Raw genomic sequence first — 17,922 nt, 5'->3', positions numbered from 1 at the left:
AGAAAAAAAACCTTTGACCCTCCCTCTTCCTCAGACGGGTGTGCGGGCCGTCCAACGGGGAGCCTCGTCCTCTCTCTGGAAACATCACTTGTTTCTGAATGGAAGCCGCTCGGAAACAGCCAGTCACATTCAGCCGTTGCATTTCCGTTCATGTGGTAAAATTCCCCATCATTCGGTTGCCCCAGTGACATCCAAAGAGAGCTCGACCAATCACAGGCCTGGCTTGAGGATGTGTATCCAGGAGGAGGAAAATGCGCCGGATGCTGTTGCCATGGTAACGCTGCATTTTGTTGCTGCTGCTGCTGTCCAAATTTGAGAATGTTGAATAGCAAGTCTGACAATAAAGTCTGATGAATAAACTGTTTTCAGACCAGAGCAGGCTGCAATCTGCTTATTTATTATTTATTTATTATTTATTTTTCTGTGCCTATGATCACTGAAATGCTTCTGTTTTAAATGTGCTATAAATGTGCTATAAATAAAGTTGCCTTGACTAAATTCATCCCAAGAGAATTTATTCTAAATAATAAATGTATTATAATAATTATTCCGGACATAACCTGAAAACTACCTGAAATAAATAATGTAAAAAAGAAAATTATAGAACAAGTCATATACATTTATATGATATATGTTTCTGCCTTTATTGGTCTTTCTACGATTATTTAATACATAATTTTTCTACCCACCCAAACAATGGGAAAAAAAAGTAAAGTGCTAAATCAAAGAATAGAGCTCACAGCACAGCATTAACTTGACATTTATTTATTTGCAATATTAGATTTAACACAAGTTTGAATTTACAGGAACAAAACTATCCACATGAAATGTTTACTTAAGCACAAATAAAATAACTTTAACACGTTATAAAAAAAATAGGGACAGTTTATATTCAGGCCAGGATTTAACCGAATGGTACAAGTGTTTTTTTACTGTGGGATATCAGTTAACAAGCATTTTAGTCAGGATAATGTTTGGATTGATTTTACAAACTGTCATTTTGGCCTCAAACTCAAAACTTGTGTAGGAATCATTTCAAAGAAAAGTTCAGTGAAATTGACTTTATTTATTAGATAAAATGAAATTCACAACTGAACAAGACAAATTTATGAATAGATTAAAGATAAGGCAAAGTTGACAAAAAGCATGTCCTCTCAGTTTGACGGTTGAGAAAGTGCTTCAGTCAGTCAGACTAAACATTCTTACTGTCAACATCTTTTTGACTGGCTGATCCAAATCTAAGACAACCTCCATGTGCATGACATTCAAGCTTTTTGCCAAAAGGTGAAACAAACATTCGGTTATATGCCTTTTTATTTGCATGTAAAATAAATAAGGGGAAAATGTCATATATCTAATAACAACCTAAACTTTGAAAGCAACTATATCTTGAAAATAAATGTTCAAACAGTCGCTGAACCATCAACTCCTGACCTTCTGACTGCAGATTCCTTAAGGGTGGATTATACGTTTGCTGCAAGATGTTGACATGCAGTGGAAACCATATAAAACACAACAAATCACATTTCAAAATATATTCTCATGCACTGGATCACTTACAGTGTTTCACAATGGCATAATAAAATCAAATATCTGACAGTACAATCTAACATGTTATTGTGAGGGGGAAAAACAATGTCATCCCCTACAAAAAAAACAGTTTTTAAATCACTGCAACTTCAGATTGCCTCAGCAACACATCAAAACAATTAAATGACAAACTATTGTTACCCTATTATGAAAGTTACTTTCCATAAAATGTGGCCTGTACAATGCACTTTTGTACATAAAAAGCAATTCTATGGCCTTGCTCATACAAAGGTTGTCCCTCACAGGTGACAAGGCAGTGACAGGGATGAAATGTTTTAAGCTTCTCTTTGCTCCCACATTTGATCCCTGGACACAAGACGGCTTATCATAGGCTAATACAACAGAGCGAGGCCCTTTAAGGAACCTCCAGCAGAGCTAAATTCAGTTTAATAAATTACATTCGTCATAAAATAGAAGAGAATACATTTTAAAGTGTTCTTTCCTAATATTAAACTAGTAAAATATGCAAGTATGCTTCTTATATATCAACCAATAATGTGTAAAACCTTTTGCAATGAATGAAAACATTGTGAACAAATGAAACATCTCTTGGTGGATTGTCTGAGTTAATCACATATGGGTGTATACATCCTTTTTCATAAAAAAAACTCATCGGAAACATTTAAGGAAAGGTTGATGTTGCACAAGCTGTTTCCAAACCTGCAAACTAAAATGAATATTAAAGATGTTTAAGAGAACGTAACATATATGAGTGAAAATGTTTTTTTAACATCCGTTTAGTTTTTCAGTTAACCAGACACAATCCCCACTCTGTCTGCTGTCAGTTTCAAACAAAGATGGGTAATTGCATAATGTGGTACCAACCATACACAACTGAACTCACCACACTTCTAACTCCGTAAATTCTACTTTACTACATAAAGTATTTTACTGCATGAAACTAAATAGGAAACATTGTCATATACTTATCATCTTAAAAGTGAAAAAAATGAACTTAAGCAGGATATAAACTCTTATACATGGAACACACATACACATTTGAGCATCAGTGAAAGTTAATTGAAATAATTACTTAAACTATTATTTGAAATACTAATGCACTGCAACCTGTCTCCTAAAAATGTCAATGTTTAGGTCACAGGGTTGTGCACTGAACATTTCTTTCTAAATGTGACTTAACTAGAGTAGAATAAATCGAGTGATTTTTTTTCACACAAAGCCTTTTAAATATGCACGGATATCCTCATCTGCACAATTCTTCAGGCACTTGTAACATTCAAATAATACAGTACTGACAACCGACTGTAACATTAAGACTAACATTTGACACATTACTCAACTCGTCCCTTACAGGATTACAGGAGCTTTAGTTTGAATGTGAGCTGCAGTAATTATTACACCCTTTTAGCCAGTTGACTTTGATGTCTGTGGAGCCTCTTCTTAAAAACACGGTTTGCTTTATGTTCAGGTTGAGCCGGAGCCAGTTTCACAAAGACATTTCGGACTGGCCTTGAATTTTAGGCCAGTCAAAATTGAATTAGACTACACAAAAACAACACAGGCTTATTTTAAAGCCTGAAAAGTTAGCCACACTACCACCAGGCTAGAATTAAAGTAATTATATGGCAGTAATCGGTGACACCTGCTAACCAGTGTTTCCATGGTAACAATCAGCAACACATGCTGACCATTGTTTCCATGGTAACAATCAGTGACGCCTGCTTCCTGCTGACCAGTGGCACCACACTTAAAAAAAGGGGAAATATTTTCCCAGTAAAATATCCCTGTAATTGTTCAATCCAATCATTTTCTGTAGATCTGATTGTTGTTATTTTACCGCTAGTCCTACTTAATCATTTGGATCTGAAATCTGAATATTATTTTGACCTAAGCCTAGTCAAAGTCTATCTTTGTGAAACTGGCTGCAAGGTAAACCAGTGCATCAACCATCACCGTTACTGATACTTCCAAAAGTTATTTTTAATAATAAAGGGGGGGAAAATTTAAATGTTTGAATAATTTTTTGCTTGAATGCAATAAAGTATTTGCGATAAATAGATTATACTGTTTTTTCTCTCAGCAAACGTACTGTATTTGCAATGCAAAGGCACACCAGGAGGTGGAGCACTGTTCCTGTTCTGGGATGGGGGGGGTAAGGTATTAGCTGGAATAACCTCAGAACATTTTAAAGGAAACTTCAGTCTTTTTTACAGTGTGGAGTTAAAAGTTAAAATAAGTGCTTTTTCTAGTTTGTTTAAAGCTGGCACTAGATAAACAATCATTAATGTGAAAAATCTTTTAGTTAACATAACACATTCAAGAAAGGAAAAATAAATTGTTTCTCAATATCGTGAGGATACAATTTGAACAATCACCAATAAAGGACCCCTTTACACCTGGTCTTAACATGTATTGTTTTCAGATTACATCTGTCATGCTTGTCTCTTGTATTATTTACATACATTTCAGTGAATAACGTTCCTATGTGTTTATATCAGTTAATGTTTAGGTGTTGCTGCACAACCTGTTTCGGTTTGAGTTCTACGTGTTTCCTGGTCAGATTGATTTAGAAAATGACATTTCTATTCATGAGCATCATATATGTGAACTGGAGACACATTGCATTAGAGCTGATTAAGAGGCTAAATGTACCCATGACCTTGTCAGAATTGCTTTAGGAAATAGAAACCAGGATATTATGCAAATTAGTGAAGATGCATGTTAATGCAGGTGCAAAGGTGCGTGCATACAATAATCTTCTGTGACACTTATCTAACATTGTATAATCCTACTAATGTAATGTATTGTGAGAGATCAAAGCAATGACCACAACCTTCTCCTCAGTGATGTTATCTGCATGCAGCTTGTTGTACGTTGTGTGTGGTGTGAACAGAATATTTACAGAGCAGTTGTTTGGCGTCTTTATCAGCAGCAACACGGCACTGACTTCTGTTTCTGGTGGTTACTTGAGGATGATCTGTTTCAGGGCAAAACACAGTCACTTAGTGGCAAATAAATAAACAATCACCTTAACCCAGATAATTCATTAATTATCTTTTTATATTTTGTGCATATGACACTAAACATACATGTATGGAACACATGTTTGAACTCACAAAGGAAGACAATTAATGAAGGTTTTGTTTTTGAGGAGCAGCTAACGCTAACGCTAACGCTAACGCTAACGCTAACGCTAACCCAGCCATCGAACATTATATGTTTTAGTCTGGGCGGAGGGAAGTACTAAAACATAAATAAAACAAATCCAACCCCTTAATCAGGATGGCATCTTTTCACAGTTGATGATAATAATAACATTAATGAAATATTAGCTGAAGAATACAACCAGTTTGACAAGTATTAAAGCTACTACTAAGCATTAAGACAAACAGTGACATGGAACAAAGCAAAAACATGCTCTAAAGAATAAATGCAACACCACCACTTGCAGATGGAAGACTCTAAATAAGTGATGTCTGTCATCGGGGAAAGAGGTGAGATGCAGACCAGTTCAACTGAAGGTCTACAGGTAGATGAAGCTTAATGGCAGGCAAGGCAAGCTGGGCAATGCTATGCTGATGAAGCAACTCTCCTGATTTAAAGATGAAGCACGTATTCTGAGCTCAAGGATTTATGACAGAAAGCTTTAAAAAAGGAGCAAACCTGATTGGCTGGTGCTGTTGCTGCGTAGGCGACACTTGTGGCGGGAGTAGTTGCTGCAGAGACAGTAGCAGGCGTAGCACTGTACATCATGGGGACTTTTTCAGGAAGGGAACCATGAAAGCAATGAAAAGGGAGGTGGAGCATTATGGTAACCATAGCAATGTATCTCTCTCTCTTGCCAGGCAAATACAATATGACATTAGCAGCGAGCCATCATTGGGTTAGACCAGCAGATGGCATGTGATCACACGGCAAAGCGAGACGGCAGGGAAGAACATAAAAGGAGAACTGATAAGAGATAAAATTAGGAAATCTGTCCAGAATTTGACATCCCAAAAGAGACGGCATGTATGGCAATGCCATCAGACGCCATCAAAGTGTTTTTACTAGACATTAAAAGGAGTTTTGAAGACTGAAACATTTAAGAGTATCAAAAACATTAAAGTGATTCTAAGGGATGCTGATCAAATTTCCTAATCCGTGGTGCTTTGTAATTCCACAAGCAAAATCCTCAAAATGTTTTCATTTATATATTATCTTTGACTACTCTAATACATTATTATTGATATATAACAGTAAGTATATATCACAAGACTTGATTATCAAAAACAAACCATTATGCAAATAAAATCCTTTTAGGGAAACACTAACAAAATCTGCCTCTCTGATCATTGAGTAGTTTTATTGTTATTACAGGTTGATTCTAATTTAAGGTTTTGCTTTCCAACGCTGCAAAAACAAAAAAGCCAGATAAATAAAAAGCTCCATTGATAATAAGACACATTTTATAAAACATAAGTAAAGGACCTACCCATGTTGTTACCGGGAGCCATGCAGAAGACAGAACCTGTGTGAATATCAAATGGAAAGGGACAGTCTTTTAGTGTGACTCATACATATGGTCAACACTGGCATCAGCCCACATGACAACATATTTAGTGCAGTAAGAATACACAAATAAGACCCATAGCGTTCAGTCAGTAAAGATTGAACAGATATGCAGATTCATTAAGTAAAGTACTACATGTTAGTTTTGACAACAAAAGAGTGTAAGACAATGTAATTAAGAAAAGTGTATTTGATAGCTGTTTAGCTTTGAATCCACGTCATGTTTAAAGCTCACCTGTGGGGTAGTATGCAGCCGCCTGCTGCTGCAGCTGGGAGTTGGCCAGAGCTTGTTGGTAGTGCAAAAAACTGGGACTGAGGAGAGAGCTGGCCCAGCTGCTCTTCTCAAAAGCTTGTCTCTTTGGTAGGGGTACGCTGTAGGGAAAGCCCTGAGAGAAGACAAGAGGAAACATGACATACCAACCTGTCTCCTCTCTCTATTCAGCTTTATTTTAAACACTTATTATTTAGTATGAATTTATAAAAGATATGGAAAAACGCCAAACATGACTACACAATCAAGGTTATCACAAAGTGGAAAAATCAAGCATGTTTTAGGATACAAATATGAATGGAATAACAAAAGGTATTTCAAATTAAGCACTTAAAGCTACTGATGATGACTGTGTACACAAACTACATGAGACTGGAAGAAGCTTTAAAAACACAATGACAGAAATTAAAAGTTATCACAGTACAATTAATAGCTACAACCAAAGCAAAAGGTGAAAATACCAGGTCTACAGTTGCCTCGAGGGATCGCTTCATTGCTTTGGCAGTCGACTGAGTCTTTTAATAGCAGGCAGCGAGCACATGATGGCAGTGGGCCAATGGGATTCAAGCGTTTAACAAACAGGTAACAGCAAGCAGAGGTGCGTCATGGGGGACAGCATTGTGGATAGGTGAGAAGGGGAAAACAAAAACAAAATAATCTGAATGTAGTTTACCACATAAAACACAATATGCATGCACAGTGATCAAAATAACTGATTAACAGACACATTAACTAAAGACTTGTTCATTAGTAGGTCAGCATGTACAGTTAATCAATAGCTATGGCAACACAGATTTATAAAGATAGGGCACAATCTTCTATCTGCTCTATTTAGACTGTCATTTGTTATTGTATATAAAACACTACCACTACTGTGACGCTAACAGTGCTATTATGCACACTATATCATTTGGAAATACCGTATAATGTACATGGATTTTACTGCTTCCAGGAAGCCATAACAATGTAATGCACATCAAGCACTGAACATTTGATTGTTGACTGAAAAATGACTTGGTTGATAGCCAAAGGCTCAAGTAACCGTGTCTGTAATGTCATAAAACACAGAATGTGGAGCTCTATCTAGTAATACTTGCGACGTAAATTTCATGCAACAAATATATTATGTATATTTACAGTAAGAATACATAAAAGATGATGTTAATGAAAGGTGATGGTCTATGGAGGCCAAGGAAACACAATTTACTGAAGTAAGACACCTTGCAATGCATTACGTTTAAAAGAACTATCTATAGTAAGTTGTTGTTAAAACTGAGATCCAGACCAAGAAAAGTTAAAGAGGCAAGAATTGTAGTTAACAGATGACTTTGCACTATAAATATAGTGTTATAATAAAACCATTCCTCAGTTGCTTTGTAGCACCAGTTTCTGAAGTGTTTGGTGAACAAACACAATGTACATATTTTGATTTGGCCTGTTTAGAAAACACAAGCCTTGTAATGTGAGCAGAAAGCAGAGCTCCTTCATTAAAACTGAAAGGGCTCGATTGGAAGCTATTTGATTGACAGGCCTTTTAATAAAAGGACTAACCCTTGACAGCAGCTGAATCTAATCTAATGTCCTCGTTCCTTTTAGTGTTTTCTGGCGTCATTAAAGGTCTGTCTCCATCCCTGGTGTTTGTAAACACAGGATTAAAAAGAAAGGCATGTGTTTGTAATTATCAAAGGAGAAACAAAGTTCAGAATTTGCATGGATGATTAAGATCCTTCCTTTTCATTTCATTCATATGTTTTAATACAGAAGATTTAAAAGTTGGACATCCAGAAAACATTAAAGTTGCTATGCCGTTACATTAAATGTGCCATTCTTATAGTATAAAGACTTATAGTGCTCCACATTCGGTGATATCATGGCAAACCAAATGACCTCTAAAACACCATATTATTGGCAGGGTAATGTGTTTTTGTGTAAAACATGTTGTTTAGAAGTCAGGAGGATGGGGTCTTACCATGGCTGCGGCGGCGGCCTGGGCTGCCACGGCGGTGTGATTGACTTGCTGTTGACCGGATTTGATTTTTGCCTGCAAGTGTGCAGGCGGGTGAAAATACTTGCACTTCTCCCTGGAGCAGCGGCTCTTAATGTAGTCCATGCAAACAGTGACAGTGTTATCTGTGGTGTCAATCATGGGGCTGTCACTGGGGTGAGCGAAGCGGCAATCTGTCTCCCCTCTCGCACAGTTTCCCCGCTGAAACTCGCGACACACCTGAGAGGAGACATTATAAAAGACAGTGACACAGGTTCAGCATGTAGTCAGACGATGTCAACCACCAAGCTATTACTTTATCTTCTCATGTTCGATCATTCGAATCATCATTGGGGTGCAAGAATACCTCAAGTTTGTCTGTACGCTGCAGCTTCTGTGAGGGAGAAGAAGAAGATGAAGAGGAAGAGGAGCTCTGGACCGTGACAGGTGGGCTTCCAGAAACAAGGACCTGGTTGTTGGAGAGGTTGTCTGTGGAGATGAGGCTCATTCCATGGCTCAGCGGTGTCATGTATGAACCGTAACCAAGACCAGTGTTGTTGCCCAGTCCCTGTGTGAATTGAAATGTTGGCTATAAGAAAAGATGTCAAATATTAAAAGTGAGACAAGCAGCAGGGATGCACCGATCAGGCTTTTTCAGTCACAATAATAACACCTGCGCTCTGGGGAATGGTCAATACTAGTGAGTACTGATCTGATATCAGTGTTTAGTAATAAGCTAAGTGACCGGAATCATTCTTTATGTGTACGGCAACATCAGGCTTGACTTAAAGCATTTTTCTTTTTACTTTGAAAAACAAAATGTGTAAATAATGAATAAATAAATAGATATACTGAATCAGAATTGTCAATAGCAAGCAAAAACTACTTCCATCTGCTGACATTTGTTTGTTATTAGCTCCCTCAGTCATGTGGTCTACTGGTGTGCTGCTGACGCATGACTCAACATGTGCACATTTAATCAGCTGTAAACAGAGAATTGAATAGATAGACCCCATAGTCACCAAGTCAGCTATTTGTCGGCCCAACAACAGTATCATTTAGGTGCATTTCTAACAAGAACAAGAACACATTTAGAAGTTCCTTCTTAGTGTTGATGAGGCCTCACCATAGACTGCAGGCTGGGCCCCGGGATCATGAGCTGCATCTGTTGGGCGAGCACGGCGGCTGCTGTCTTCTGCTGGATGAGGTTGTTGCGCCCATTAATCTCTAACTGGGTTTTTAAGTGGCAAGGTGGATGAAGATACTTGCAGTTTTCTCTTGAGCATCGACCCTGTATTCAAAGAAAAAAGAAATAATATCTTTGTTTCTTATCATGAGAGATGACATGTGCTTTTTGAAACAGTAGCTTTCATATTTGTTTTAAAATGAGATGCAGAATATCGTCCTCCGTTATTATAGTTAGTTAGGTTACACAACTATACATCTACACAGCTGTATTTTTCACCCCGATACATATAGGGAACACATGTTCACACATTGGCATTGAAGCTTTGATGTGGGTCTGCACTGCAATATCATTCAATATAAATGCAATAGAAGGACTGAAGGCCATTCAGATATCAATTCACAATGTTGGCTTTATGACTGCACTGAAACTAATATGAGAGCCTTAGAGAAAGAGCAGACCGGCCACATAACAACACACAACATGGTGATTTGTTATACATCTCAGCAGTCAGGTTGCTACCTCCTGTTAAACGTATAAATTAGCCAAACTAAACCATTTCTGTCAATCAAGAGATGTTAGCATAATGACAGGTTAGCTTCCTCTGCTCTTCATATTCAAATTAAGTTGACTAATTGTACATCATTTGCATTTCTCCTAAGGGATTTACTTGCATTATTTTGAATACATTTCCATGTAGGATTAACTGTCATCAATGCTTCATTAGTCTGGATAAAGCTCTGAGTAAATACAGGGTCAATAGAGCTGTTCAACCCCCCTTCTAATGTCTCAATGTTTTACTGGTTTGCAACGTTTGCACAACTTTGCAGTTGCTTAAAAGTAGGGAAATGAAAGTGTGCCTTGTGTAATACAGTTCCCTAAAAGTGAAGGCGCCACAGATATGGGGAGTTTAGTTAAACTGAGGTCAAAGACGAGGAATCTGTTGCACATTACCCATTCTGTCTTGGCATAATGTAGCTAAAGTTGTTAGATCCTCGAACATAAAACAGTCCTGAGTGAGTTAGTCACAGAAAACAGATCAAGTCTGTGTATCGACAAGCCTCTCCGAAGCTTTAACAAGGAGTCATGAGATCCTAGTTAGCAAAGCAGCAAAGGATGTGCTCATTCTTCTGTATAACAACGTTTACTCTGTTGGGAGTAATTGGTTAGTGGGTAGAGGACGTGGACGGCCATCGTTTTGACCTGAAATCAACTAATCACGTGTCAATAAAATGCCACCGATGGACAAGACGAAACAGCAACACAAGAGCAACAAAATATATGTTTATAAAGCACAACCTGGGCATTTAGCTCCATTTGATCTTTTTATAAACAAAGGCTGATTTGAATTACACCCAGCGAGTTAGTACCAGTTGACAGTTTACCAGTAGCCATACTGTGACAGACATTTGATGACTCCTCGGACAAAAGCCTATTCATGAGGAAGAGCTGTGACATCATCACATGACTGCAACAACTGTTGGTTGACCTCAGATTTTTTCTTTTCTCGAAAAGACTGTAATTCTAGGTTGTATTTCTAAAATGAGATAAAACTGGATAAAATTTCAATTTGAATTCACTCACTTCATCCTAATAGTATTTCATGATTTCCATTATGTATAATTGCTCTGTTGTTTAGTGTTTAACTGTAAACATACGCCAAAATCAAGCACAATTGAATCTGGGCCTGAGTGAAAATGTATCTTTTATTAAGAAGTTGTACATCTAAATACTTTTAACAAAAATGGATGCAAGGCAAAATCAATAATGTTGTTGTTAGATAAAGGAATAAGGTAGCTACTTTGTGTTAAGCCTCAGGTCCGGGCCCTTGACCACTGGGGCAAAGAGAAGGCCTACAGTAAGGAGATAAGACGATGACTCACCATGAGTATAATCCTGAGGGCAAAGCTGTATTGTGTGGTGATAGTAAATGTGTGAGAGTGGATTAAGGCAGCATTGGTCTAATACAGGGCAACTGAGCAAACAGGAGGCTCCTGTAATCCAACGGGCTGCCAGAAATAATGTTTATAGTCGACATTAGATAAGTGATGAGACAGGCATCTGACATGTTAACCTATTTTTGGAAAGGGTCATATTACATATGATTTCACAAACACTGGAGCATGTTGGAACATCAACAGCATTGAGATGACAGTTTTCTGTGCAGTTTGACATATTTCTGCAGGAAAAAGGATGTAATAGCAACTTAAAATAGGGGGCATATTCATTTGAGAGTTCACTATGGGGTGGGGTAAAAACGTTCAACTGACAGTAGCAGTTAAGGATCTTTCCCTCCCCTATTTAAAACATTTACAAGGGAGGAGGAACAGTCTTGTGTTTGTCCCATACTATGTAGTAACTGTTTGAACATTGCTGTGTAGACAACAATTATTGATATCAGCCCTGTATAGTTATTGTTATTCTGGTTCTAATGGTAGATATGCAGGTTTAACTGTATTTGATGGGACATGCTAGCTAGATGGAACCTGCAAGAGCACTTTAAAAATAAATGTAGACCTATTCAAGAAGAGCACATTTCTTTGCATTATTTCTGATTTGGCATAATACAACAGAGAAACCATTCACTCAGGGACAAAGGTAACAACTACAGGAAAATGCTGCATTACATGAAGTATTATTCCTTTATAAAAGGACAAATGTTCTTAACATTCAGTAAAGTATCAACCAGGTTTCACAGATAATACCGTGTGGACAGCATTTCTTACCTTCAGTGAGTCAAAGCAGGCAACAACTCTCCCATTGTCAACTTGGCAGCTCTTCGGTGGATGAGCAAATTTGCATTCCTCATCACTACGTGAACAGTTTCCTCGCTGGAACTGCCGACAGACTTCCAGAGTTAACCATTTTGTGTCTCTGACTGAAGAAAGGTTTAACGCCATGTCCAAAGGTTATAATCATAAAGTTTTTAGTTTTTAAAAAGGCAATCGATCGATTTTGTTGTGTCTCATACAACAAAAACTGTGGGTTGGCTCTTTGTGCAAAGTCCTCTTTTAAAACAACCTTGTGAGCCTTCCATCAGCTGGAGCAGAAAGATGAGATGTTTGTTCAATCTCTGAGAAATCACCCATCAAAAGGAAACAACTGTGTTGTTTTTTTACTGAGACACGCTTCAGTGTGTATTCCACAAATGATGGTGCACAGAAATATCAGACAAGTGAGGGAATATTAATGCAGACCTCATACATTCTCATGTCATTATATTCTATTCTTATATATTATGGCTCTATTTTAGCCTTTTTAGGTGCTGAAGTTGTGCAAAGAGGAGGCAAAGTGCTTGCTGCTGAGGTATCCTGCGTGTCTTGCCTTAAAGAAAGCATAGGTCGGCAATGTACACAACCACCTTCAGGTCAGGGATATCTTCTCAAAGGCACTTTGTTAGTGATCTGAAAGATAAAAGACAAAAAACAAAAAGAGTGAGAATGTTTCCGAAAAACAACACTATAATTATGGTGCTATTAGTCTACTGTTGGCACATTTAGAGCTACCATAAATTATTCTTATACACTAACTGTATCTCATGTGATTTCTTCTATTCACTGGAGACTGTTCATCCTCTAGAGTCATTTGTTCGTTAGCACTTTACAGCAGAAAATGGATTAGGTCAAACAATAACAAATGTTATAATTTGTAATTAGTCTGGTTATATTTTTAGTCATCAAGTCAGACTCCCAAGAGACTACTCATTCTCTGGTTCCAGCTTCTCCAATGTGCTGTCTTTTGTCACCTTTATATCATTCTTAAATACAAATAAAAGAATACAATGTTTTTACTCAACAATACATTCTAATCATGATGATCTCTCTTAGTCATTCTGTTTTTGTTATGTTTGCCCTGTGTAAAGATTTAGATATTTGTCAAGCTAATATTGCTAGTATTATCTTGTTAGCAGATCATTCAGATGCTAATTATTAAAATAGCATCTCAACTTAATACACATTGTGAATGATGGTTGTTATATTATGTCTGCACAACCACAATTGATTTCTCCCAGTCATGCCTCTTGAAAAGGAACAATGTTAACCGTGTTACAAACAGAGCCACAGTTGTTGTGCTAGTCTGGGCTGAGTAGCCGGATGGTGTCATGGTAATCAATCAATCAATCTGGCAATATGAACATTTACAAAGCTCAAACCCATCCAACCATAGGATGTGTGTCATGCCTTGATTGTAACACATGTTGTTAATCAGTATCCACCAAAACAGACTATTACAACTAGATTTAATCCTGAATCATACACCATTTCTGCACTTCCTCTCTGCTCGCGAAAACCTTTTTTCCCACGACATAGTTACTCTCGATTTGCTGATTCTGTAGGATGACACAAGCACTTGGTGCCAAATTGCTACCGTCAGATTTGCTGACTGAGAGCACAGCAAGCACATACAGAATACAAGGAAAGCAAGACAAAGCTTAAACACACATCATGTTGGGAGTGAAACCCAGAACAGTATAGTCAAACCAGCACACACACTGGTAAAACACACAGGAAGTTGCTGAGGAGGCAGAAAAGGTGGCTAACTCGTGAACAGAATACAAGAGTTTAGAGGTTTCTCTATTGAGAATGTAACATGGCTAACACATGTACAAAGACATAAAAGGCACAGATCAGAAAAACCTCTGCTGTTGTTAACCCAGATCTTCTGCTATAACAGCCACATAGCTTTACTGCATGCTATCGCACAGCATACTGCAGCAAATTCCTTTGGGCGCAAGTCAGGAAACAGAGCAAGAAAACCTACCTCTCTCACTCCATGTAGCAGTAAAGAAGACTGTCCATAACCGAGAATCTAGGTTCAAGATGGAACTTTTCAGCAGCCAACTTGTAAAAAAAATAGCCAAATAACAGCTTTTAACCTCCTCTCTGTCTCACGGAGTCAGTAACCAAAGATTTCCTCTCCACAACAGTAAAAACAGATTGCCTGTCCAACTCTGGCTGAACATTTCCAGCCACCCCCCCTTCCTGCCTTGCTGCCTGCCCCCAGGAAGACCCTCCCAGTCTGAAATTAGCCAATAGAAAGGCAGGAGCTGATGCACTGTTTGTGCACAGCTTGGAGCAAGACACTGCTGGCAGCTGACTCTTTATCTATGAATACAATTTGGTTATTTAACAGAAATTAAATTCATCATGTATAATATAGACCTGACAAATTATCTACCAACACCCAGTCAACCGATTTTGAAGTGTGGTAATGTATTTTCCTCTGTTTGTTATTTAAAAAGGCGTAACTTTTTGTCTGTAATCTTAATTACATTTTAAGTTGAATGTAATTAATCATGCAAAGCAGAGTAGAACATTATTTGGACTGTTGTGGGCTGGGAGAAACATACATTTGTTTTTTGTTTGTATGCCACCATACAAAATACTGTATGAAAATGTTTAGTAATAACCATTTGTGTAGCATGTTTAAATCCAAATATCCTGCAACCCCAACTAACAATTCTGTGTTAATTCAAGATTTTACTCCTAGACTTTGCTTGTGCATACATAATCCATTCACTTTCCATATATAATGACTTCTTACACTGAATGTGTCTCACTGACAAGTGGATTCTATGTGGAATACAGCATGATCAATCCCAAGATTAACAAATTAACTGTCACAAATGACCACAAAGTTGTCTGACTATAAAAGAGAATGATGTTGCAATAAAACACAGTAATGACATGACGGTAAACTGAACTGCTAGAGCAGATTAGTTATAACAACTCTGCCTCTTCTCTAGTTGTTTAAGTACTGATAGTTAAAATAAATTAAAGTATTTTTCTAAATGTTAGTTTGGTTGACCTCATTTGGTGTACGAATTGCATTATTATTGATGATAAACAGTAGTTATTGTTTATTAATGTCTGTTCCTCACACATTTCCTGGAGTGAGGATGAGAAGATGCACACACATATTTCAAGCATGTATAAAAAAATACAGCTATGTATATATTTTAACAATGAACAGAAAATGCACTGACTTTCAACACACGTTAGCATGACCCTTACCTGTCACCACCGTGTTATCTGCACAGTTTGCTACTTCGAGGGTAGCATGGTCTCTGATTTGCATTCTCATCCTCGGCTACTTTAGCTAGCTTGTCGAAAATACTTAGTTACAGTAACGTTAGCAAGCAAAATACATTGCTGTCATGGGGCTAACATTGAACATGACGGGTTATTAGCTTACATTAGCCACACTGTTAGCTGGGAAGCACACCTGCTTACCTCATCATCATCACGGATGAACCGCTTCCCAGAGGAAACAGCTATCACGCATCAGCTAGGACAGACGACGAACTAACGAAAACACGATGTCAAGTGCTCCCGAAATGTCTGCTCACCAACAGTTTAACTCTTGCTCTGTTTGCAGATATATAGCTTGTTACTTCGATCTCGTTTCGTTATTACTTTACTATAGCACTGCACAGATTTAAGCAACAAGCTTTTGACAGCTTACTGTACGATCCTCCGTGTGATGACGAGGTTTCCCGGGGTGAACTGAGATGCCTTAAGGCGATACATTTCAGTATACAACGGGACACATATCAATACATGCACAAATATGTTATATTGCAATCTAATTTGCTTTAAGTTGAGTTTAACTTAATTGTCTTTAGGCAAAAGAGACCATTCTATAACTTACATTTTCTAACATTCCCCCTACGACTGCAAAGTGGTACGATCCACACGAATGCCAGTAGGCTAAAAGGGCAAGGGTTTGCTTGTTACCAAGGGAACAGCAATAAAACCATGTGAGTATTTCTGGATTAGTTTATTAAAAACACGATTTCACTTACACATGTAAACATCTTATAAGGAACAAAATAAATATGAATTTTACAGACATAGTGTCAAAATTCTGCTCAATTATTTGCATTAATTAGTAGTAAAATAACCCATGCATCATAAAGAGGCTTGTCTTCAATGTAATTATGTAAGAACTAATGATAATGAAAGGCTTTTCATGAATTATAATGACTATATATCAGAATAAAAAGCAAAGCAGTAGCTTAGTCATATAGGTCTGCTCAAGGTCATATAAGATGGATGCTAACCCGGATAAGATCAGTCAGGAGTGTCAGAAGGAGGGAGGCAGAGAAGAGAGGAAGATTTGGCTATTATTTAAAAAAACATATTTCTGCAATGATTTAAAAAAACAACAACGTTTTTTTTCAGTGCCACTTTCATAAATACATTGTGTCTGTTCTGGTTTATTGTCTGGTTTCAACAACACTTCTAATTAGGCCAATATGCCTCAGTTGTATGGCTATCTATTTCATTTATTTTCAGTCAAATTGGTAGGATGACTAGAACATTATTTATAGGGAACACCTGCTTTTCAAGTACATTTAAAATAAACATAGACTATAGCATCAGAACATAGAAAAATATAATTAGCCCTTCATTTAATACATTCCTGGTACAGTGGTTATGCTCCACCTAAATGGCATCCATCAATTTCTGTGTGATGAGGATAGTGCAGGAGCACCTCTGCCATGATATTGAATGTGAATGCTTTGATTGGCATGTAGATGTTTACTCAGGATAAAAGACCATTTAGAATATGCATGTATTAATTAAAATGTTATACCTTTGTGGTCAGTCCTGGAATAGCCTTATAATCAAAACAGTGCTTTATATAAAAAATAAAACAAACCATCAGTGCAGATGTAATATTCAACTCCCACATTCGTTTAGTCACCATGCAACACACACACACACACACACACACACACACACACACACACACACACACACACACACACACACCACACACACACACACACACACACACACACACACACACACACACACACACACACACACACACACACACACGCCAGCTTTGACTAACTGATTGATTATCCCTCTTTTGTGTTTCTCTTCTTGTTGTTATTTTGCTTCTTGAAGCAACAGATGAGTTTGATCTGACCTGTCATACTGACAGTCTCTTCAACAAACTGGAGATGTGGCATCAATTGCCACAGGGAAAGGTCACCATTGCTCCCTTTGAGGAAAATGCCACTGTCAAAGTGAGTCAGATAACAAAGAGAATGCAGCAATACAGGCTTCTATTTATCTGTTGACCTTAACCATATTTGTTGTGCTCATAATTAGTTATTTAATCTCCATTTAATATTGCATGTGACTGTGATTGTTGTCACATTCTGAGTTATTTTATTTAGATGCACATTCATACAACTTAAGTTGAACTAAACTGTGCAATGTCTGTTGAAGTGGTGTTTTTTTTAGACTGTCCTTTGTTTTGGAACATTGAAATATTCTAAAGTGTGAGACCACTAGTGAAAATGTAAATAGTTTGGTTGTCCTGTACACAATCCTATTAGTGGCGCACATGAATTTGTTGAAA

General features: G+C 37.5%; 1 protein-coding gene across 5 annotated transcripts; it reads right to left on the bottom strand.

The window, feature by feature from the left end:
- Nucleotides 1-744: 744 nt before the first annotated feature.
- Nucleotides 745-16,013, bottom strand: LOC117481122 (muscleblind-like protein 2a). Of its 5 annotated transcripts, XM_034128666.1 has the most exons (10): nt 14,305-14,506; nt 12,270-12,947; nt 9,484-9,648; nt 8,725-8,946; nt 8,343-8,597; nt 6,835-6,888; nt 6,338-6,488; nt 6,026-6,061; nt 5,215-5,309; nt 745-4,528 (listed from the first exon to the last, which is right to left on the bottom strand). In XM_034128666.1, the coding sequence occupies exons 2-10, from the start codon at nt 12,441-12,443 to the stop codon at nt 4,514-4,516; spliced, it is 1,167 nt and encodes a 388-aa protein (XP_033984557.1). In that variant the 5' UTR covers nt 12,444-12,947; nt 14,305-14,506; the 3' UTR covers nt 745-4,513. The 5 variants fall into 5 exon arrangements, with proteins under 5 accessions (XP_033984557.1, XP_033984556.1, XP_033984555.1 ...); XM_034128665.1 differs by lacking the exons at nt 5,215-5,309; nt 14,305-14,506 and adding an exon at nt 15,777-16,013; XM_034128664.1 differs by lacking the exon at nt 5,215-5,309.
- Between the last annotated feature and the right edge of the window lie 1,909 nt (nt 16,014-17,922).

This window comes from Trematomus bernacchii, unplaced genomic scaffold (genome assembly GCF_902827165.1).
Source record: "Trematomus bernacchii unplaced genomic scaffold, fTreBer1.1, whole genome shotgun sequence".
Lineage (NCBI taxonomy): Eukaryota > Metazoa > Chordata > Actinopteri > Perciformes > Nototheniidae > Trematomus > Trematomus bernacchii.
This window is presented reverse-complemented; position numbering and strand designations above follow the sequence as displayed.